The sequence below is a fragment of the Sparus aurata genome, chromosome 21 (genome assembly GCF_900880675.1).
Source record: "Sparus aurata chromosome 21, fSpaAur1.1, whole genome shotgun sequence".
Lineage (NCBI taxonomy): Eukaryota > Metazoa > Chordata > Actinopteri > Spariformes > Sparidae > Sparus > Sparus aurata.
In genome coordinates this window covers 25,765,396-25,789,272 of record NC_044207.1, presented here as the reverse complement: position 1 = coordinate 25,789,272, position 23,877 = coordinate 25,765,396, and the positions used below count along the sequence as shown (strand labels likewise).

Sequence of the window (23,877 nt, the reverse complement as noted above, 5' to 3'; positions counted from 1 at the left end):
GGGTCCTAATTTGTTCCCTAACATATGCCGAGCTCATTAAGCAACCACTCCTCAAGGAAGAGATCCGTTTATTAATAAATGAGCCACCCGCACGCTCATCGGTATTCACGGTCCCACTCAGGCTGTGAACACCTTGATGCCAAAATTGCTAAAGAGTTTTGTGCGGCGTCACAGAAAGACGGACAGAAGGACAGACAGTCAGACTGACAGGCAGCAGCTGATGCGTGGGTACGCTGCGAGGCTTTGTTATGGATTTGCAGAATTTGCAGTATTATCTCTCCGAGGAGCAGCTTCCCCTCTGCATAATGGATGAGAGGGACGACGGGATCAGACTTTTTTTTTTTATATATATATATCAAACAACAAAGAGCTGCAGTGATTTGAATGGGGAGAGGAGGCTGGTGGTGTGTGTTTAACTGTGAACCAGCACATCTGGAGGTCCCTGAAGGTCACGCCAGTCACCATGAACTTGGCGGAGTTTCGTATTTTATATCCGTGACGATTTCTTTTTTAATTACATGTCTTCAAACCACTTAACGCGTATTCTTCTGTTAAGAGTAAAGTGCGACTTCATGTTCCCGGAGGAGCCGTTTTCTCCACTGTAGAGAAAATAAAAATAAAAAGCTTCTCCATCACTTTGCAGAGAAAATCCAGCCTCTGCACTTTTCCGGCTGAGCTCACTGACGCATGATTTTCAGATGAATTTCTCATGCTAAACCCTGTAGAGATTATCTAAAGAAATTAGAATCAGAGCGTTTGGCTGAGTTGAACCCACACGGTTTCTTATTTAATCTTTCATAAATCAAAGTTTGATACATTTATGTATTAAATTACGAATCCTTGATTCATATTATCAAGGTTTTCACAAGATTTCAACTTAGTTTAGTAACTTTGAAATATATTTAAATTCTGATATCTAATATCTTCCACATTCTCGTTAGTGCAAATTTTCAAATTAGATGAGTTAAAGGATCAGTCCACCTTAAAATGAAATTTGTTCATTATCTGCTCACCCTCCTGCTGATGGAGAAGATTCATACAGCTCGTCCAGCATAATCCAAGTCTGCAGAAGCACCGTGATCCTGAATTGACCAGCAGAGACGTTATTTAGACTCTTTTTTCAAGCTGATATCTTCACTGTAGCTGGTAGGCTTAAATCCCCAATTTGGGATCTTGCTGCTTCTGCATACTCGGTTTAAGCCTAACCCATGTTATGTATTTTTTATTTGTTTTTTCTTTCTTTAAATTTTAAAACAACTCCCCGTCTAGTTCCAGAAACATTTTATTGGATGACAAAACTTAACATGACTTTCCATCAGCATGAAGCTGAGCAGTTAATGACTGCATTGTCATTTTTTTTTTTTTGGTTTGACTTACCCTTTAAGCGATTCAAGCCCACAAGCCAAGCAATTCAAAGAAGGTTATTTCTTCAATAAGAAAAGTGACATTTGAAAAACTCTTAACCCACCTGTGCTCTTAAATTGCTATTTAATCCTGCAGACTGATTAAATTGAACATTTGACTGATCACAACTTTGAGCCCGCCGGAGGAGTAATAAATCATATTTGCATAAATCTCTGATCTGATTTTAGTTCCAGTATCCGTCCTCAAAAAACATTTCCCCTCATTTCCTTCATTAATCTTAAAAGAAGCTGCGGTCTCTAAACAGCCTCGGCTGTCAGATTAGAGTAAGTCAAACATTTTGAAACCACGGCACCAAAAAGAAGGACGGAGAAACAATCTCACTTGGTCTCACACTCGTCGCTGAAACACACTTTATTGATAAATCACAGTTAAATCCGGAATAAAAGTGAAAGCCCGCTATTCAAACACTCAGTGTTTAGTAATAACCGCCTGAAATGTCTTGTACGAGGCTAAAGGTCTTTCCGGTTTGATCTGTCTGACACATTCAGCTCCTCACGGCCGCTGACCTTTCTCAGCGTCAAGCGTCTTTTTGCTCCTCACAACTAAGTAACCGTTAAGATCTGAGGAAACACTTTTCGGTAAGTTTGGACGTGTAAGTAGCTTTCTTTTTCGCTCCCTCGCTGTGAGTTTTAATAGATTTCTTCAGGCCCGGGGTATATCTGTTATTCAGAGGTCCAAAAAGAAAAAAAAAAGAAAAAGAAAAAACACCCCACAGTGGTGAAAGGAGATTACATGCAGCCATTAACAATGATAAAGTGATACTTTATGGATCCCCGCAGAGAAATGTTCCTTTTTCTGCTTGCTCTTTTCTCCCACAGAGGTTAGAGAGCACAGTTAGCGCCGGTAGCACAGCCGCCCTGCAGCTGATATCTCGGAGTATATGATGCTGCTTAATGCCTTCTTCTTCTGCGGGGTGGACGGCTGCCAAAAACAAGGGGGGGGGGGGGGCTTGCACCGAGATCCGATTGGTCAGGTTCACTCAAAATTTATGTCCGCACTTTAACCGCTTTGAAGGAAAAAAAGAAAAGAAATGCAACTGGCTGCTTTCCATTACCTCGCTCATGCGGCCCCTTTTGTAAATTGGGACAATGGAGAGGAAACAAAGGAGATTAGACATACATCAACTCAACCTTAGGCTCTGGAAATACATACAGAAAAAAAAGAGGATGTAATAACACTTGAAAAGCTTTTAGAGTGTCTTCCTGTGCGAGAGAATAGGGGGACAAATCAGGAATGTGACGGGGGGGATTAGGCTGTCTGTATTCTCCTCACACCCTGTTTTGAATTATGATACTGTACTCACCAACACGGACGCGCTTCCTCTCTCTAAACCGGGCCTAATGACCGGCTCGTTTCGTGTCAGAGCTTGAATGGCAGCGGACGCCCACACGCTCTCTCCCTCTTTATGAACAACATCTCCTCAGCAGAATACATCCTTTTAATTTGAACCCTAATGAGATCTGCAACCCGCCGCCTGTTTAGTTTTCTCTCTCTCTCTCTCTCTTTCTCCCTCGCAGACGTAGATGACTGCCAGTCAGAGCCATGTGAAAATGGAGGCACTTGCATCGACAAGATTGATTCCTTCCTCTGCCTTTGCCTGCCGAGCTATGGAGGAGACACATGCGAGAAAGGTGAGAGTGAGAATACCACACACAAACACAAACACAAACACGCACACACAAACACAGATAGATGAAGATCACTCCGGGCTATGTGAGGGCTGAATCATCATGCATCCCCCTTTTTTTCTTCATATGAGGTGTTATTAGACTGCGTAATGCCAATAAATCCAGGTCGTCTTCGTCGCTGCTGTTGTTGCCACAGTGTACGAGCTGTTTAAGATTCCCAGTCATCTGATGCTAGCTGTAAAAAAAAAAGTGTTTGTTGCAAACTGTGCTGGTGGAAATAATCCTGATCAGTGTGCAGCGTCTGTTGCAGCTGCGCGTCGGTGACACGGTATCACAGAGGCGCATCTCTCTCCGCTGCTATCAGTCGGTGTATCTGCGCGCGTCACGGGCGCTGCTGGGTGACAGATACAGCACCCAAACTCCTGCAACACATCAGTCAGCATCTGCATGGGTTTTTTTTTTTTTTTTTTCAGTCAGCTTCCCACACGCACACGAACACACCCGTTCGTCTTGGTTGTGAGTGTGTGGGTGCGATGGTGATGCTGCCTGTGTGGTTGGAGATTATTGCCGGGTTTGCGCTTTAAGGGTGCCCTGTGGAGTTTAGTAGTAAACAAGCAAAAGCTCTGTTTGCGTTCGCCGTTCCTCGAGGTCAGACAAACACGTTGAATGTGTTTTAAACAAACTCATTGTTTGTGTTCACGTTTTTTTTACTGGCTCGCAGGCTTCTTCTGTGCGTTTTTTCTTGGTGCGCTGCCATGCTTCTTAACGCGTTCACGGCGTTTCAATCAGGAAAACAGCGTGAAATCCATGACAGGAAACAAAGTGGGGTTTGTTTCTTCGGGGGTGGCCAAGTCATGACCCGCCCCACTCTTCTTCTAATTGGTTAATAAGCTCTCATTGCCTTCGCTTGTTGGGTTGGTTTGGTTTTGGCAGAGCCCCTGAGTAAGGAGAGCCGTGTCGACTCTGTTTCCTCCAGTGGACCAAGTTTTTCACTTCAATGGCGTGTCATGGAGAGTCTCAGTAGCTAATGCTATCAGCCTCATAGCATTTCAGGGGAAAAGGGCATTCAGGGCATTTATTGACCACTAATTCCCAATAACTGGTGTTCTGTCTTCATATATTCACGTATTCATGGAACTATCTGAGGTTCTCTCCACTCATGGGCTCTGGGTTTTGGGCTTACATTAGAAGAATGAGATTTGTTCGGTTTGGGTAAAAAAAAATGATCGTACTTCAGTCGCTCCGAGGCAGAATAAGGTGGTTCATGTATTCACCATCCTAGGAAAGAAAAAGAATGAAAAGAATTGGATTACGCACGTACGTTATTTGCTCAGTGGCTCAACTATTAAAAACTAAAAACTAAAGAATTATAAAAAGGACAGCGAGACATTTTGTTTCATGATCAGGCTGAAAGCGTCCTAACCAGTGGAGGCGGAGGAAGTAGATCCATTTGTGGTAAATACGGACCAGAAAGAGTTACTGTTGCCAAGGTTTAAACTAAAGCAGAATGGATCCAGGTTGAGAAGGCGGGCAAACTTTTTCTGTTAACATAGCATTTTGAAAAAACAGTAGATACGGAGTGTTTTTGTGGTGAAAAAGTAAAACGAAAAAGAGGGAGATAGAAAAGTACAGACAATGTATAAAACAGTTGAGCGATCCACAAAACAACGTGTATAAAATCAAGAAGAAGCTAAAGAAAACAAAAGAGTTTCAAGATCTTGAAAGGAATTATTTGACATTTTGGAAATCGGCTTATTAGCCGCCTGATTAGCATTAATTAATGAGATTTAGAGGTGCTGTTTGGCTGATTATTCTTCCTTTGAACAGAGCCAGGCTTGCTCTTCCCACCTTTTTCATAGTCTGTAAGTAACAATCAGAGGAAAACAGACAAAACGAGCAGGGAATGGCTTTTTTTTTTTGCTAGATACAAACCAGGCAACGATGGCAACGAGCTGACAAGTGATCTCAGGTGGAAGTCAGAGAGGCAGCAGTCCACCCTCAGATTCAGGGTTCAGGGCAACACTAGAGAGAAAGGAGGCAATCGAGTCTCATTGGCACCAGTTTCATATGTGTGTCTGTGTGGTAGGTGGCACTCGTCGCCCTTCATACCGCACACTGAAACCAACGAGCACACAGGCGCTGATTCATCACCTCACTGGTTTCAGCCACCTCAGGTCCAGAGCCGTCCCTACGCCTGTTAGTGTGTGTGTGTGTGTGTGTGTGTGTGTGTGTGTGTGTGTGCAGCAGGAGTCATCGTAATGAGAATTAATGAATATCTAACCTTTGCAGTTCTAAATGAATCCACAGCCCTTGGTGTTATTAATGAATACTAATAGTGCACAGCGAGGGCCACGTGTGCCGTGAATTGAAAACGAGCCTGTATAATTACAGTTCAGGTCTTTAGCCTCTCAAGATGCCAGAGTCATAGATTTTTAGTCTTTGTCTGCCAAATGAGATAGAGCTTCCTCTCTCACTTAACTCACGCTCTGTACCGATCGTAGCCTTCATAAAATATTGCGAGCTCTCCTTATTTCTCCTCTCTTCATCTTTTCAGACATCGAAGGCTGCGAGCACGGCTGGAGGAAGTTCCACGGCCACTGCTACAGGTAGCGATGATGAAAAACTGCCTGCGCTGTTAAAATTAATGGAGTCACATTCTATTTACCTGCAACCACAGGTGCCTTATCCATCCGCATTACTCCTTTATACCCTGGAGTTATTCGTGACACACTTACTGCGGCGCTCTGTTCCATTTAACGCTGTCTGGCAGCATAATATATGAAATATGTCTTTTTTTCCCCCGTACCGTTCTCCCACAGGTACTTCACCCACAGACACACCTGGGAGGATGCAGAAAAAGACTGCAGAGAGCACAGCGCCCACCTCAGTAGTGTCATCTCCGTCACAGAGCAGGAGTTTATCAACGGTATGTGTGTGTGTTTCTCTCAGTTTGGTTTCATTCTGATGAACGCAATGGGGACGATGCCGAAGGGGGACGCCACTAATAATAAAATGCTAAAGTAGTGTAGGTGGAGATAGCAGAATAAACGAGAGGGAAGAAGACTGGTAGACTGATAGAGTGGTTTGAGATACTGTATGTATGATGTGTAGTTTGTTTTCCTACAAACGTAGTCAAATATTGAAGTCAAAGCAACATGTTGCGCTGTTGTTTCTCACAGGTCTTGGTCACGACAACGCCTGGATCGGACTGAATGACCGCACCGTGGAGGAGGACTTTCAGTGGACGGACAGCAACGATCTGGTCAGTGGTTCCTTCTGAATACTTGCTGCCTTGAGAATTCAAACTCCCGTTTAGAGAAGACCTATTTCACTTTTTCTATTTCTATATTTTCCCCGTGTTTTATATGTTATTGTGCAGAAGGTGATTTCTCCCACAGAAAACATTGCTCCATAAACGCCTCATCAGTAGCCCCGCCTTTAATTCCGTGACATTGTGACATCACACTACGTCAGCAGGTCACATGTTTCTATAGTTTATGCCTAGCAGCTAGTTTGACACATAAGAATTGATTGAACTGCTCTGTTGTTGTTGTTGTTGTTGTTGTTAGCAGTGGTGGCTCAGGCATGTGTGAGCTGACCAATCAGAGCAGACTGGGTCTTCAGGAGGGCGGGGCCTTAAAGAGACAGGAGCTAAAACAGAGCGGTTCAGATCAGATTTGATAGACATCAGGCTTCCAATATAAGCAAACCAGAAGAGTGACACCGGATTTTTGATTCAAATCACAATTAACTTGATTAATATCAAAGCAAAAATATTATATCCGTCTAATGATGTGACTAAAGATTAATGACCTTCCTTTAAGCTCTTTGAAGCTACTGATATTAAAAAGCATTTGACTATTATTGAACACTTCCAAGTCTTTAATTCAGTGGTTCTGAATCTTTTTCAAGTCACAACCCACCAAAGAAAACAGGTTGGTGTTCTTGACCATCCTGCACCCGACCCACACAGTTTGTTTGTGTGTGTGTGTGTGTGTGTGAGTCCTGATCTGACACACAAACACTCTCACAAACACACTCAATGAAATCTATTTGAAGGAAATTATATCCCTGGTACAAGCACTGTAATATAAAACCTATCCCCCAGTCATTTGATTTATTTATTTTCTTCACAACCATCTGGCGACACCTGGAAATTAACTCGCGACCACCTCGGGAGTTTCGACCTACAGGTTGAAAATCAATGGTTTTGCAAACTCTGAAGATTTTCTTTTTTCTTTTCTTTCCTTTTCCTACAATAGAAGTTTGTGCCATCACCCTTTTTTTTCACCAGAGCTTCGAATCAGTGAGGAAAGCTCAAAATAAAGGAAGAGTTTGAGTTAACAGCGAACTTTAACAGAAGATTTTGTATTCATAAAGCACTCTGTTGCTCATTGTGGGGAAACTGATTGGGAACATTTCTTTCCATCACCTTTAAAGCTGTTCATTTTCTACCCTTTTTTTTTGTAATCAGACCACAAAATCTCATCCTCAATCTCACAAATTCATCTGAAAGTCACAGTCTTCATCCTCTTAGAGAAGATTGGTGATTCCCCGTCTGACGGTTTCTGACAAATGACAGCAAACGCGTCGCTGAATCCTGTTGTCTGCCGCCGTTGCAGGTATATGAGAACTGGAGGGAGAGCCAGCCGGACAACTTCTTCGCAGGAGGCGAGGACTGCGTGGTGACCATTGCCCATGAGGATGGCAAGTGGAACGACGTGCCCTGCAACTACAACCTGCCCTACATCTGCAAGAAAGGCACAGGTACTGTGAGGCCGCTGGACTCAATGTGTGGACCAAAAGTGCGAACAAACTAAACACAACTTGCCGTTCCTTCCTTCATTGACACATTCAGGTCCAGTACGACTTAATCAATTCAAGAGGAGAGTCTCTTTATACGATATGACTGCCCAGCTGGCCACCTGTTAGTCATCAGTGCTCATCATGTAGGAAAGACTTCTCTCTCTCTCAGTTGCCGGTCAGAACACAGTAGTTTGTTTGGCATCTCTCACACTTTTTCTCCATTAAAGGGCGCTGCAGCAAAGGCTCCAAAAAATTGACAATGCACACAAACTTAAGTGAAGATTGTGATTCAATCTCAAGCCCATATTGATTTTCGAGAGCAATATCAATCTCAATCTTCCTCTTATTGCCGTCTCTCCCTCCTTAGGGCTCCCTCGCACTTGTCCAGCCAGCAGAACTGAACTTGCACTTATTGCCAATTACTGCCTTGTTCACACAAATATGATCGAAAAAAGTCCCCTGAGCCGTTTTTTTGCCAGGTTTTCCTAACACTCATCCGCACGGACCCGGCCGACCCGAACGTGAACGCAGTAATGAAGATCTTTGCGTGAGGCGAAGAGGGGCTGAAGAAGCAGGAGAAGAAAAGGAGGATGGTCAGGAGGAGTTAGAACAAGAGAGGAGAAAGATGGAGGAGGACATGGAGAAAAAGGGATTAAGTCGTTTGAGAGCGTTTGTTTGTCTGGCTGCGGTCTCACGCCCCAGTGGTTTGGCTGTACTCCCTGTCTGCTGCAGAGACCCATTACCTCCTCCTGGCCTCCCCACAGCTCTGCTCCGCGCTCAGACACAGACACAAGGCTGCCATCTAGAGGCAAAACACACCTGCAGAGTTGTCAGCCGAGACGTAATATGGTCAAAAAAGACACTATTTTTGCTTTACATGAGTATTTGGGCTAATTAGAGACATAAAAAATTGGAAAATGAGACTGTTATACTGTAAAATGTGTGACTCTGATTATATTATTTCCCGCAGTGTTGTGTGGGACCCCGCCTGCTGTGGAGAACGCCCATTTGATAGGTCGTCGGAGGTCGCACTATGACATCCATGCAGTCGTACGCTACCAGTGCGCCGAAGGCTTCTTCCAGCGCCACATCCCCACCGCCCGCTGCCGGGCCGACGGGAGCTGGGAGAGACCGAAGATCATCTGCACAAAGTGTGAGTGCTCAGTGTGACTTCAAACCTGCTCAGTATTATTTACATGTTATCAGTTTGTGACTGCTTTGATACCCTTTTACTGATTTGTGTCACTTTTGCGGATTCGTACTCACGTCTTGTGTTTATTCCTACAATTCTAAACCTTCTGTCAGGTCATCGTTGCAAATGATTCTTTGATTTTACTCTGGTTTCCTGGTGACATATGGCCAAAGTCCTGCGTTTTGATGCTCATACAGTATCCAGAGCAGCTGGCAGTACATCCAGTGCAGCAGTAAAACAGAGAAAAATGACTTTTAATCACTGAAAATAATTAATTCGGAGTAAGAAGTGCCAACTGGCGGTGCCACAGTGGCCAAGCGGTCAGGGCCACTGTTCATGTTTTGAGTCATAGAGGGGATTTTTGTTGAATGTGACTCAACTTCTCGCTCTCTTTTAATTTCCTGACAACTTTACTATCGTAGACTCTCTGCTGAAGGCATGAAAATGAATGAAAAGTGCAAACTAGCCCATTCATGCATGATTAAATCAGAAAGTAATACTCTCTTTTCAGTGGTTGTCATTACTCTTGACAAAGTGAACTTCCCGTATATGTTATTTTGAAGGAGATATATATAGAGAGAGTACGTCCACCACAGTGGGCAGCATGAGCGGTATAAAAAGTGATTCAGGAATAAATCTGTTTATTCTCAGAAAACCAGACGGGTAAAAAAAAACAATATTTCTCAACTAAATTAGATGAAAGAAAAACTTTTATCTAGATTTTTTTATAATAATGTCCCGGCACATCTTTTGTCTGTGACTGAAAATACATCTGTCCACTTCAGGACTATTTAAAGCAACATTATGTAACTTTTTACCCTAGAATAACAGCTTTAAAATCATGTTGATGGTACAGTGTCTCTGTCACAGCTATCACTTGTGTCCTGCGCTGTGTGACTTCAGTGAGAGGGCCGGATCACAGCGTTACACATGTTTACTTCAACATACAAGTTTTCAACAAATAAAATTGTTATTACATGATGAGTTTTGTTTGTAGTCAGCACCGTCATTACGTCTGAGAGATTCCAACAGATCTGGGGTTTGTGTTTACGACAGCGGTGTCACACTCTTAAACTATGGGGGCGCCAAATCGCACAAAGTTCCAATTTCTGCACAATGTTGCTTTAATCTTGGTGTTTAATGAAACTATACAAATGTAAATCATATCATATATTTAGTTAAAACATACAAGTGGTGCATCCACTGGAGCAAACAGATGTATTTTCAGTCAGAGAAATAAACAATGTACAAAAAAACATTGTTAAAATCCAGATAAAACAATTTCTATCGCCTTCAAAGGTTAAAAATGGCCGTCATGGACACCATGTTTGATGAGTCTGCAGATAAATGCGCCAATGCCACCATAAAGGCTTGAAATCTGTTATCGTAGATGTGTTGATGTGCACGCTGATAAGTAGCAAAATTAGCCGAACAGAAAAAACACAATATCTTTGAGATAACTTAGAAAACAGTGTCGTCATTTACATTTACAGACACAAAGACACAACCAGTTGGCAGCTGTGGCGTGTATATCTCCTACAGCATGTGTACAACATAAATCTAACTTGCTTCCCTTTTCGTCTTCTCAGCCCGGAGATCTCACCGGTACCGACGCCACCACCACAATCAGCACCACGAGCGCCGCGGCCACAGGAGACACGGAGGAGAGGGACACCATGCCAGAGAGGACGCACACAGCTTCTACTGAACCAAATAATACAAACATCTGCAACGCCTAGGTGCTAACCATGGCCCATAAAGACAGACGGTAGTTCACATCACCCTCCTCCCCTCCCCCCCTCCTGCTTCTAGCCATGCTCCGTTTAGCTTTACTCCTCCTGACAAATAAGATTTTCTTACTCTTAACATATCTACACCCGTCCCCCGAAGTTAATTCGGGTGTTTTTTTGATGCTTCTTCTCTTCGTTCTCGCCCCGCTTCCTTTAACCGAGGTCCATGCGAACACTAACTGTAAACACTAACTGTTGTTAACACCCCGTCCTCCTAATAACACCTCAGTGCGGTAAAAAAATCCTCCTCCTCATCCCCGACGAACTAAAAAAAGCCTCTCTCGGCCTGTCAGACTGATCGCAGTGTGTGAGCGCGTGTGTGTGAGCGTGTGCACGTCAGAGAGGAAACGTAGAAAAAGTGCTGAGTCACTTCTGTTTTTTGTAAAGGTTTTGCTCGTCCTACATGGAAAATGACTCTCACCCTAGTATTCTGTTTACAAAGCACAGATGTAATTGATGCAAGATAGCATTCAGTCCCTGTAACCCCGAAGCTTTTTGTATGTTGTACTTGTAGTGTTACTTTTTTTTCCATAGAAGCTCCTGATAGTCTGTTTTATTCTACTGACATGCTTTTTTCTAATATTTGCTATGTTTTGGTGTTACGTTACTATTTATTATGAATCATTCGCTAGTGGATATGCTTTTCTTTTTTCTAACTTAAACTTAAGCGAGCCGATGTAACATCATTTTTTTTTCTATAACAGTATAGAAGTCCAACTCAACAATAAGACTAAATTTATCATCTGATTGCCTCTAATCTCTGTATTGTAAATATCGTTGGTGTTTGTTATTGGCTGATCCTTGATCAATAGCTGGACCTCGTCCAATCAGATAGATCCCCGCCCATCCCCATAACCACTCTCAGCTAATGAATATGTCCCGTTGACATAGGTAGTGTGGAATGGGATTAAACAATACTTTTTCTCAAGATAACCACTTGATTGTATCTGGATTGCTGAATACTTTGGATCTTTGCACGGCTATATTTACATGATGCTTAGAATGTCATGATTTTTTGTCCTTTGGTCCCTTTGATATTTGATCAGTCATCCACTTTTTTGGTGTTCTTATGACTTTTTGTCCTGCTGTTGTATTCCATTCTTAATAAAGTGAGAAAATCAACAACAACACGTCTGGTTGTTTTTTTTAGGTGTGCTCGTTTGTTAGCCACTTTAGCGGTGATAGCAGTGTTCTTCACTTCGGTCATCCGTGGTGAATCCTCATCTGTGATGGGATGTAACTAAGTACATCTACTCAACTACTGAATCACTTTGATGTACTTTACTCAAGTATTTCCATTTTCTGCTACTTCATACTTCCACTCCACTACTCAACTTAAATACACTTCATTTATTTAATGACTTTAGTTACTAATATTTTTTAAAATGTAGTTATTTTATTAAAATCTGATTAATAAAACAGAGATTCCAAATATTACTGAAACACAATAATGGTGAGAATCCGATTCAGTAATCAGTCGACACTTGATATACAGCAAATACAAACATGTACTACATGTTTAATCTACTGATTCCTGTACTGTTGATCTTTAAGCATAGATTTATTATTATAAGTACATTTGAGATCAGATACTTCTTAAAGAATTTTACTCAAATACTCTTGTGTGGGTGACTTTCACTTTACCTTGACTTAACTTTTACATTTTCCTCATAAATTAATGTAAAACTGTTATATATGTTTGTTAAAAATAAGTTTCTGTGTAAAACGAAAACCCCAGTGTGTTTAATTAGATGTAATACTTTGCATTAAGGTTTAAATTCAACATTTAGATTTAATATTGAAATAGTTTTAGATTTACATTTAACTGATTAACTATTCAGATTTAACATTTAGATTTAGTTTAAACAGTTTAAAATTGAAACAGATTTGAATTGAATATTAGATTTGACACTTTTCAAACATATAAACATATTTATAACACCAACATGATATGTTTTACATGAATTTATGCCTCATATGGGAAGCTAAATATGATGACAATGCACTAAATAGGGAAAATCTATCACTTGACCAAGTTTTAACATTCAGCACCTCGTAGACTTTTAACAACACTGATCTTAATTTCTTTCTCCGACTTTTACTTTGGTGCCAAAACAAGGTTTCATTAGCTGCCGCGACTGGTTTGATGAGCTGCCATGAGATCAGCAAATATTAAACTAAGAAGGTAAACACTGCACCTGCTCCCATCAGCATGTTAATAACATCAATGAGAGCTTGTTAGCACGCTGATGTTAGCATTCATCTCACAGCACCACAGTGCCTCAGTACAGCCTCACACAGAGCTGCAAGCCAGGACTGTTGTTTTGTTTTTTATATGCTTTACTGGAGTGTCCACAGATCCTCAAATCCATTAGCTTTAGACAGGAAAGTGTTGTTGTCCTCAGAGATTGTCTCTATCATGTCACCTCTGCACCCCCGCAGATAAAACCCCATCAAACCCCTTCACTTTGGCTCTACCTCGCAGAGCTTTTGCCGCTCACTTTGTCGTTCACTCTTCTCAGAGAGCAATAGTTTTATCCTGTTCGGTTCACGAGGCAATTTTCTTATCTCTGCCGTGTCTGAGCAGAATATTTGAGGAAGAGGCAAACAGCAATGTGTTTGCCAGAAAAGTTAATAAAGCGGCAGCGCCCCAGGTGTCATAAAAACAATCAATAGAATTCTCTTGAAGTAAATTAAAGTTTGATTATAATCTGATACCAAAGTTTGGTCTTAAGAATGAACACTTATCTTTACAGGTGACTCGAGTTGTTTGTTTTACCTTTCCTGAACATTTTTTAGAAATACTGAGGTCATAACTTCAGATAGGATTTTTTTTTAATCCAAAAGTTGTCATATTTTAGAACACCACCCCTAAAACACACCAGTGTCCACCTCTAAAAAAAAAAAAAAAGAAAAGGCATGTGTTACTTCAGGTCTTTTGGCACCCGGGACAAAAACAGAGTGGGCCACGGACAGCCGACAGATGTGTCATGAGATCATTCGTTTGGCTGTTCTGTGCGGCTCGTCTAAATCCAGGGTTCACCCCTTATCAGTTAGACGGCAGAGTTAACTGGGTCAACACTTCTCTGCACGAAGGGCGCGATGACATCACCGGCTGGCGACGATGTTGCCACGTGAAGAAGAGACAGTCGGGTCAAACCACCGACGGCTCCGTTTGTGCACTCGGACAAGAGCTGAGACACTTTCAGTTTCTCAAATTAATCTGTACACCGTGTTTCATACAAAAACCAGGCAAGTTCAGCACTTCATTTTTCATCTTTTATTTAGCAAAATAAAATGGAACATGAAACCACACCGACATAAACACAACCACAGGTGATGTAGCTTGTCAATAAATCAATTAGTCGATTGACAGAACTACAACTGCAAGTTATTAATCGAGCAAATACACTAAATAATCTCTGGTTTCAGCTTCTCAACTGTGAAGTTTGGATGCGTTTCCGTTTTAAAATGATTTCATGCTGAATGTTTTTGGATTTGGAACGGTCGGTCAGACAAAACCGACTATTTCAAGACGTCACCGTGAGCTTTAAGACGCTGTCATTCTTTTTCCCCTGATATTTCATAAACCAAGTGCATAATCAATTCACAAAAACCTAAAAATATGCATGTGACGACATGTTTGTGTGCTGTGTGTCAGGCACCAGGCGGTCTTTCTCCTTCATCGAATCATCTGGAGTCAGTTTTTAAGCAATGTCAGCTGTGATAGTTTCCACTGACTCGCTGTGGATTTCTGCATAAGAAGATGTATAAAAGTGACTGTCACTCTCCAGCAGGATGTTGCCAACATGTACAATCCAAGTTAATAGTTATAGTTTGCGAAGATACCAACTGGATTTCTGCATGAGTCACCGGAAAGCTGTGCGGGCTGATCCCAGCCCTCGCCTCCATCAACAGCCCTCTTATCAGGGTCCAATAGTCCATGCAGGGAGTGCTGTTGCTTCACGAGGTGACAGATTTTCAACAGTTGACTCAGACAGCAGTTTTTAGATTTCCTCTGGGATGAAAAATTGTGTGTTTAATGCAGTTTGTGTGCCATCGAGAGTCCCCAGAAAACATTAGCCTTGTCACAGCGTGAAGTATTCCTCGACAGTTCGTGGCCGTTGTGTGTGTATGTGTGTGTGTGTGTGTGTTTGTGTGCGGTCTAGTTTTTCTTCTTCTCGTTGTTGGCCTGTCCCTTGGGAACAGGTTTCATAAAATAAGCGGGGCTGCTGTAGCAGCGCAGGGCGAGCAGAGCCGGGGCGGCGACGAGCAGCACGTTGAGGCCGATAACGGGCCACCACTTGTCTGCTGGGACTCGGTACGTGAAGGGAGTGCGGGAGTGCAGAGATGCTCCGATGTGGCACCACTGGGTCTGAGAGAAGAGAAGAGAAGAGCAGGAGCACGTCAACTTCATGCTGCTTTTTTACTAGGGATATTAATAACAGCAAAAGACGTGGTTAGAAAGTTACCTGAGCCATGGCCGCCGCAAAGAAGATGGTCCAGTCCAACATCCAGCTGCATCCAGGTGTTCTCAGACCGTAGATGAAGGCCGTCAGCAGGGGAACGGCATAGAACAAATACACCAGCATCTGCATGACAAGATCACTTATCATTTGGATCATGAAGACACAGTATATGCGGTTCAGTCCAGTCTGCGTTTCTCTCCAGACTCACCGTGACCCTGGGAAAGCCCACTGGGTCTTTGAGGTAGGGCTCGTACTGGTAGATGTAGGTGAAACAGGCGTCTAGAGGACAGTCCAGCACCACCTGGAGCAGAGCGGGAGTGAGTTATGGCATCCGAGCTGCAACGTGCGACCTCGAAGTCTCAATTGAGCGCAGATGCTGAACAGATACAAAAGATTTCATGTAGTTTCACTCACGAAGCCTCTGAACACAGAGAAGGCCCCCGCCGCGAGCAACAGGAGCGACAGGACGAGGTCGACGGGTCGAAACAGCAGACTTTTCTTCTGCTCCACTGAAATCTGCTCAACACACAAACAACACATGTAAACTGTACACACAATCACTTTAATGATTAATGGATGTTATACAGTTTGAGGCGTATTTGAGCGTCAATATGTTCGTTTTGTTTTTAGTTATGGTATTTCAATGTCCAGTAAAGTTTCGCTGTTGAAGAAATTCTGTTGTATTTAGTGTTTGTGTCATCTTTCATGATAAAGCTCATTGTTTAGCAGCTCAACTAAATCTTTGTTGAGGGATTATTGACATCCGTTTACAGAAACAAAAACTATAAAATACTATAAAAATCACTGTCATATACAGGCCGATATCTCCATCAGGCCCAAAAATCTTTATTCAAACAAGTAAATTAACACAGATTAGTTGATTCTCTCTGGCAAACGTTCAAGAAAGAAATGTTGGCTTCACAAAATGTGGTTTCTTTTTTACAGACTTTTCATTAAAAAAAAGGTGCACTGCGTAACTTTTTCTAGAGACAAAGAGACGGAGCTGGAATCTATCCAACTCGAAGTCTGACAGTGTTGTTGCTAAAAAAGTGACGTAGTGCACCTTTAATCTTTGCCCTCTCACTGCAAGGATCAATACTGCACAGTTTCACCTCTTACGACCTCTAACACGGCATTTCCACGCAAAGTAGCAAAAACTTTTAGTCCCAGTAACTGAGAAGTTTGTTCCCTCAGCTCGCTGTTTGCATTTCCACCACGGTCCAAAGTCCCGTAAAGATTAGGTAGGTTGTATTTTTTCCCCTGTTATTCCATGTAGATCGGTCCAAACTAGGGGTGTGCCAAAATATCGATACTACGATATATCGCGATATTTCGTCTTGAGGTACGTTATCGATACACTGGTGCCAAATATCGATATTTAAAAATGTAAATGGTGGCCCACCACCACCCCTCTTCGGAGTACAGCTTTATCTTTATTCAAACATGGGTATACAACCAAATAAAATTAAAAAAAATGATTTAAGTAGCTCTGAAACCCACACATATAGATATTTAATGATAGTTGTAGTCAGTGTGTGTGTTAAGAAGAGACACTGTGCAATATACTCTTTGTTTACTTGGCTGTCATTCATGTGAAATTGATTGACAATGTTTTGTAATTCCTGTGAAATGGATTCAGTGCAGTCAATAAATTCAGAATTTCTTCAGTGACACAGATATCGTGATGTATCGTGGATGAAATTCCTTGCAATATATCGATTATCGCAGAATCGCTGTATCGTGATATTATCGTTATCGTGGGCAAAATATCGTGATAGTATCGTATCGCGAGGTACCTGGTGATACCCAGCCCTAGTCCAAACACAATTAACAAAAAATAAACTGGTTTGTGACTGCAGATCTTTAAAAATGGTGGCTGAAATAAGATGCTTCGAGTCTTTGGCCGACCAGAAATGTTCTGTCCTGCTTCCTAAACTGGGACTTTTTTTAGGCGGGTAAGTTATTGTTCCTGGATCTTAATTAAAACTCTGGTCCCTGTGGTGGAAGCAGCAGTTCCTCCAAATGGATTCTAGTCCTAGGAAACAGTAAACAGTAAACAGGTAAACACACACAGGTATTCGAGATATACAATGTCTTAACCGACCTTGTCTGCGGTCACGATGGGCATCTCTCTGGGTCTGCTGAACAGCACAGACGCCGCCCAGAAAGGAGCCAAAAAGAAGGGAATGTTCCTCCAAAAGGCTGGTCGGATGTTAGACCCGTATTTACCTGCAGGAACAAGAACATCATTCATAGAAAACAAAAGCCACAAACAACACGGATAATGATGTGATGGATCAGTGCTTTCGTGTAAGTGGCACTCACCGACAACCACTCCTGGGACGAGGACGATCTGATGGGCCATCGAGGAGCCCGCCCACAGCAGCGCCAGGCTGCGGTACGACTTCCTGCGTGGACAGAAAATCAACAGGTTTCATTACGAGGACTCTGTGAGCACAAAGCAAAGCGGGACCTGATGAGCTTACCCTTTGAACATGCGGTGGATGATAATGAGGAAGAGGAGGTAGTGAAGGACGCCCTCCCAGTAAGACATCATCACCGCGTAGGCCGTGCTCATGTGAGGCTCGCCCTGGAGAGACAGCGAAACAGCGCACGATGAATTTAAAATGTTTAAACGAGAGGGGGGGGGAAGGTTTAGTGCAGGTCCTCCTCTCACCTTCTTCACGTAGAAGCCCATGAAGCCGGAGATGAACCCGTCCTGCTCCAAAGCGTTCGTCAGTCCCACCAGGCAGGTGAAAGAAAACTCCGCAAACGCTGGAGAGACGCAGAGGAGGCACAGTGAAATAAACAAGACTCCGCCTGCAGTTCACTGATCGGTGCTGAAGTGTGTGTTGTACCGTAGAATAAGGGGTCCACTTTCTTCTGGTTTCGCACAATGAGGAGGGTGAGAAGGAGGATGGATCCCAGGACGACCATTCCCACTCCCAGGATAGGAAGAGGCCTGAGGAGGAACAGTGATGGTGATCAGCTGAGACACGATATACATTTTAAAAATCATGTTTTATAGACATTTCTCATGTTTCCTGAGTGACAGGCTGGATATATTGCGGCAGGTTTGGAGATACAAATGTTCCAAATCAAAATAAAAACTGATTTGCCATCTTCAAACTGATACATTATGTAATTTCGTCTTGCTGATGTCCCTTAAAAAGGCGCGGACACGATAAGAACACGACTACAGAAAGCCGTTAAAATAAAACATTTTGATTGTTGGATGTTATTTTACTTTTTCCCAACAAGCTTCATACTTCTTTTTCCACTTGAAAATGTTACAATAAAATGTTCTGAACGAAGGTCTAATTAAACATTCACTGGCTCCAGCTCCTCATTTGGGAGGATTTGCTGCTTTTATGTGTCCTTTTCATAATAAACTGAGCATTTGGGGGGTCTGAAGCTATTCGAAGACGTCACCTTGAGCTTTAGAAAACTATGAGAGATGATAATTGAATAATTATGCTGATGAATAAAAAAAAGGAGGAAAGGTGCAGGAACCTCTCCTTTGATTCATCAACATAATAATCAGCAGATTGCCTGATAATGAAAACAATCATCAGTCGCAGCCCTAATTTGAACTAATCTACCTGTATTCGTACTTTCATCAGAACAAAAAGGTGAGAAATGAAGGTTTTCAGGTTGTGCAAGACCCTCGAAGCCGTTTCATTCAATTCAGTCCAGCTGTTCCTCCAATTTCCTTCAACATAATTTACCTCAACACTCTTTATTTGGACTCAAAAGGGCCCAAACTCCTCTAATCACACTATAAAAGATCTCTAATTCTTCAGACGTCAATCTCAAAAGGACCTTTATCTTGCAGGTAAGAGAAGGCCGAAGTCCTGAACACCAATCAAACCAACATCATCTCATGAAGGAAAGAAAATCAAAGCGTTACTTTTTACCGCTCTTGGGGCCAACAGGGAGGCATCTGAGTGAAGTACTTGCATTGTTAAAAGCCTTACACTCAGGATAATTAATTAACTTTTAAGAGATTACGCTTCCCTGGAATTCACTTAGTTTTACCCTCCAGGCTTAAGTGAATCTTGTTTTCCGTGCAGGCTTTAAGAATCTCCACAGCCAGTGGTAGAAACGAGGTTACCCCAGGATGAAACACACCCTCGGCTAAACCTCCCCTTCCTCTCCTCCAGGTCTGCGGGCCGCCTCATAAGCCTATTAACATCATCGGCTTTACTCGGAGAGATACCTCCGTACTCGCAGGCCAAGATGAGAGTGAAGTTACCAAACTTACTCCTGGAGAGCGGGGATGTTGTTGATGGTGTACAGGACTCCAGGAGCCAGCAGAGAGAGGAGGCACACGGACACTTCAACCGGCGGCCTCATGGTTGAACAAAAAAAACAAAAAACTTTGTGGTTTGTTTGACCTCCTTTTTGAGAAAAACAAAAACAAACTAAACGTCCAGATTAGAAAATGTGTCCCCGCTAAACACGCTCGGCTGTGAAGCGATGCATGTTAGACGCGCAGTGTCTTCTCCACCGGCGCACCAGCAGCAGGGAGGCAGATCATTAAGAAGGAGTGTCACCTGTTGCCTTTTGATCCGTGACAACGATATTGCTGCTGCAATACGTCTGCTATCTGCTGGTCTCAAAGTTCAACTCGGGAGTTCAACTCAGAAAACGGGTGAAAATGTAAAGGTAGAGATGCCAAGTTCAGATCAAAGGCCTGCGGAGTCGTGCGTCATGCGTAAAAATGCGCATTTATCTCAGTGGAAACGCGCGATTTTGAGGGATACTGGGTGCGAGTCGGTCACGTTGAGCTCGTTTGATTTAAATCAAGGACCTCTTCTTTCACCGATCAGTGTGTGTGCTCGCACAGACTGCCCCCTGGTGGTGGGAGGGCTCTCGTGTTCTCTGTCATTTATGTCTTTTTTTCAACTCCAGTGGATCCATTTCATTCAGTTTGTGGATTAAAGGCGCGTGACATGAATCTGTAACGACTTAAAAAAAAAAAAAAAAAAAAAAAGACCCCATGTTGACGTGCTGTCTCAGCTCCTTGTGGCCCCCGGGGCTTCGATTAAAGGAGCCATCTGTCATGTTTGGTGTAAGATTAAGAACTCCTCCGTCTGATGTCTCCAGTCTTGATTAGATTCTGGATTACATCTCAGACGGAACATAAAGTTCAGAACACAGATTATGTCGTTTTTTTCGGTCACGTTTCTTGAACCGTTTCTCAACAAACGGCTGCCTCGAACCGCTCTTTTCTTTTTGTATCTCTCTCCTAATTTTTATCGTATAGGCTGCAACGTATGCATTACATGACAGCCTCTTATGGATGAACAACAATGTTACAAAGCGGCTGAAGAGGATTAATGCTGCTGTTGCCTCAGGAACTTAGTGACCAGCGTGGAGAGAGAGAGAGTAGTCCGGGGTGGGGAGTCCATGGAGAGAGTATAAACAGACAGATCCAATCAGACCACTCTTCGCCCACACAGCAGACACACATTTTTTTTTTTGAGGTGACACACATCCTTCGGAGCAGTTCACACAGCCTGCCACCATGATGCACCCTTTGATCATCGGCATTATGACCTTCAACACGTCTCTGACCGTCATCTACTGGACCTTCATCCTGGGTGATGCCTACTACAAGTGGATGGCGGAGCCAGAGGATAAACCCAAGAAGATAGTCACGCCGGCCTGAGGGGAGGCACAGTCGATATGGACTGACTTTTGCTTAGGACTAGTCTGCAAGAGCGGCCCCGCTTATAGTGCTTTTCTGTGGAGATTGTGTAACTGAGCTGCTTTCTGTTTCACCTGGAGAAAACTTGGAAAAACCCCCCTTTTTGTCTACCTCTAAATCTTACTGAGCTGAATGGATCCTGCAAGTGAGTGAGAAAGGAGCCATTCACACTGATACAGGTAATGTCCAGGAACTTTAGCACAGGAGTGCACTCAGGGACCACTTTGTTAGGTGCACATGTAGCCAGCAGGATAACGCAATACAATACAGCTGCAACTAATGATTATTTTCGTTCCATTTTTCAGTATTTTGTCGATTAGTCGTCCCAAAATTGCAGAAAAACGTCATCAGAATCCCCCAGAGCCCAAAGTGACGTCTTCAAATTGCTTCTTTTGTCCAAAAAAAGAGTCCAAAACCCAACGATTTGTTATTTGATGACAGAGACAAGCTGCAAATTCTTACATTTAATAAGATAAATGTTTGACTTTTTTGCTTGAAAAATGAATGAAAAGATGAGAAGCTCTAAAACCACGCTGCCATTTCTACCTTCATAAAGTTTATAATGTGTCCTGGGGTTTTTTGTACTGGACCACATTTTACTGAAAGCTGCTTCTAGTGTTTTGGCCTCTATTTACATTACATTAATGGAGCAAACTATAATAAACAACTCTGACATCACCTCTAAAACAGAATTTATTTAACTCCTACCGACCAGTATCAAAAACACCAGTATCGGTATCTTAAAAGTCTTAGTTCGTGGCCAGGTAAGCTGTTCGAATTGGATTGTGTTAGATTAGACAGGTGTGCCTGAGAAAGTGGCCACTCAAATCAAACTTGTTGTTATCTGTGATTTTGTGGTTTCCAGTGTGAACCGGCTTTTAAATGTGCAGGTGAAGCTAAACGAACCCCGTCTTCTGTTTTGCCGACTGCTGACTTAGATAAAAAGGTGTAGCTGGTGGCGGTGTCGATCAAATCCTGTCAAGGATTAGCACGGAACACCTTGACGCTGACACACGCAGCCTTACTCTCATGACAGCCTCGCCCTGAGAGAGACCTCACACTCATCTCTTTTCCAGCCGATTGCAGACTCGGGTGTTCATTCATCCTTTAATATATTTTTTTAGATCTCCTCTTTTCGGCTTTCTGCACAACATGCCTCACACCCTGTACTTCGGGATGCACCCGGTCTCCTGGTTCATTCTTTTGGTGAATGTCGCCGTCACTGTCGTAGAATGGAAGTTTCTCGTCTCTCAATTCATAAAACTTGCAAAGCCGGCTCCAGAGGAGTCAAAACCTGCCGAGAAGGCCTGACGCTCCTCCAGGAAGATTTTAGAAGGATAGAGTTTATTTTTTAATTTTCGGATCACTGTTTAGCTGCCCACGTGTAGAGAGAAGTCACTGACGGTGGGGCTTTTTTGTTGTTGTTGTTGTTGTTGTTGCTTTGTTGTGTTCCTTTTAACTGTGTCAGTAATTCTTCTGTTTGCATGACGCTCGTGTTTGTGTTTGTTTCCAGAGCCGTCTGTGTGTAATGACACAACAATTTGGAAATCCTTTCACTCACAAGTCACAGAAAAGACTCGAGGAGCTGCTTCGAGTCTTGCTCACAAGGTAAGGACTCGTTATCATCCGCATGAAACTTCACGCTTCCTCACTCCATCGACATGCTGTTGACCCCTTTTCTCATCATTTGAACCAGAAACGGAGCTGATGTGTTGTTCTTCATCAGCTTCACAGCCGTCGCTCATACGTTAAATTCGATGATGTACAGTCTTTCTTTCCCCCCCAAGGGAATATTCATTGGTCACAAATCTCGCATTGCGTTATGAAATACCACCATCTGCTCCATTATGAAGCGAATGAGCCGTGAAAATAAAGTGTCATATCAGTGAATTATGTGACGGGATATTTGTAGAACATAAGAAGTCGACCTGCTGTGCTTAAAGATGAATCTAAAGCGTGCAGAATCCATAAATCAGTGCCAGTTTAAACCCAGGAGAAAGTGGCTTTGCTGTAATATATGTATCATATATATATATATGCAACGTAGTCATGGAGGACCATAAGCCTCTTTGGCGTATTACTGTCCACCTCTCCTCGCTCATATCTCTAATCCCTGCAGATGGAAAGCTGATATTGCTCTGTAACAGACTCAATCCTATTAACTCTGTCTGTCCTATATTCACCTCTCCACCGTCTCACACTCACACAAACTCCCCTGGATATCTTGACCGAGGACCCCCTCTCTCTCCGAACGACTAGAAGGAGGAGGAATGCTGGGATTTAAGTCTAGACGAAAGATTAGGAGAACTGGCACACTTATGCCATCGCGTTTCTCTCGTCTGGTGATCTACTTTGCCGAAGCACCACTCTGTGACAGAGGGCTGCCACTCATTTGTGAACCGTCTTGACATTTCCACCTGTCATCCATCCTGACATTCTTCCCTTAAAAATAATTCTTTAAAAATGTTGGAAGCCTTCTAATGCTCTGTCACTCTCTCCTCCTCGTCTCGCCCCCGTTTCTCTAAAAATGTCACAGTGCCCCGAAGGAGCTTGGATCAGCAACGAGACAATAAAGACACTTTTCTTTAAACAGACTATAAATGACAGTATCCACCATGAACCAACAGCCAGTTGTGTCCCTGAACGCCTCAGGAGGCCTCCTGAACCTCACACAGCTGGTGTTTGAGCAGCGACGGCTCCTCCAGCTGTCCAAAGGGAAAGAGGAGGAGGCGTATTTTGTCGACTACATTCCCCCAGCGAGAGACGCTATAACTCTGCCGCCGAACGTAGCCTACGTCCTTATCGGGGTGGTGTTGGTCATAGTGGCCACTTATGCCATAGTTGGACACCTGAT

General features: G+C 43.0%; 2 protein-coding genes and 1 long non-coding RNA gene across 6 annotated transcripts in view; 2 read left to right on the top strand and 1 right to left on the bottom strand.

The window, feature by feature from the left end:
• Positions 1-11,969, top strand: part of LOC115572450 (neurocan core protein-like) — a 50,027-nt gene extending 38,058 nt beyond the window's left edge. The window contains exons 14-20 of the mRNA XM_030402522.1: positions 2,943-3,056; positions 5,608-5,659; positions 5,873-5,979; positions 6,233-6,315; positions 7,676-7,820; positions 8,830-9,012; positions 10,641-11,969. Of these exons, the coding sequence (XP_030258382.1) occupies positions 2,943-3,056; positions 5,608-5,659; positions 5,873-5,979; positions 6,233-6,315; positions 7,676-7,820; positions 8,830-9,012; positions 10,641-10,759 (803 nt within the window). The 3' untranslated portion in view covers positions 10,760-11,969. The remainder of the gene's footprint in view (positions 1-2,942; positions 3,057-5,607; positions 5,660-5,872; positions 5,980-6,232; positions 6,316-7,675; positions 7,821-8,829; positions 9,013-10,640) is intronic.
• Positions 11,970-14,106: 2,137 nt separating this feature from the next.
• Positions 14,107-20,137, bottom strand: tm6sf2a (transmembrane 6 superfamily member 2a). Of its 3 annotated transcripts, XM_030403984.1 has the most exons (11): positions 19,867-20,137; positions 19,575-19,707; positions 18,169-18,272; positions 17,988-18,085; positions 17,797-17,900; positions 17,636-17,718; positions 17,415-17,539; positions 15,725-15,826; positions 15,519-15,611; positions 15,314-15,433; positions 14,107-15,216 (listed from the first exon to the last, which is right to left on the bottom strand). In XM_030403984.1, the coding sequence occupies exons 2-11, from the start codon at positions 19,664-19,666 to the stop codon at positions 15,007-15,009; spliced, it is 1,131 nt and encodes a 376-aa protein (XP_030259844.1). In that variant the 5' UTR covers positions 19,667-19,707; positions 19,867-20,137; the 3' UTR covers positions 14,107-15,006. The 3 variants fall into 3 exon arrangements, with proteins under 3 accessions (XP_030259844.1, XP_030259843.1, XP_030259845.1); XM_030403983.1 differs by having other exon boundaries at positions 19,575-20,137; XM_030403985.1 differs by lacking the exon at positions 19,575-19,707.
• Positions 20,138-20,693: 556 nt separating this feature from the next.
• The window catches only part of LOC115573270 (uncharacterized), a 4,441-nt gene continuing 1,257 nt past the window's right edge, over positions 20,694-23,877 (top strand). The window contains exons 1-2 of one of the 2 annotated variants that reach the window (XR_003982248.1): positions 20,694-21,202; positions 22,537-22,631. This is a non-coding gene — a long non-coding RNA (uncharacterized LOC115573270). Of the gene's footprint in view, positions 21,203-22,026; positions 22,428-22,536; positions 22,632-23,877 lie in introns of those variants that run through there. The other variant, XR_003982249.1, reaches the window with a different exon arrangement.

What these genes read in the sequence shown, in the direction of transcription:
- tm6sf2a (XM_030403983.1), bottom strand. Translation starts at nt 19,666, where the DNA reads ATGAGGCCGCCGGTTGAAGTGTCCGTGTGCCTCCTCTCTCTGCTGGCT. An exon ending in TGGGCTTCTACGTGAAGAAG is followed by an intron (nt 17,901 to 17,987) that starts GTGAGAGGAGGA and finishes CTGTCTCTCCAG; the next exon opens with GGCGAGCCTCACATGAGCAC. An exon ending in TTGCGGCGGCCATGGCTCAG is followed by an intron (nt 15,217 to 15,313) that starts GTAACTTTCTAA and finishes CTCTTCTCTCAG; the next exon opens with ACCCAGTGGTGCCACATCGG.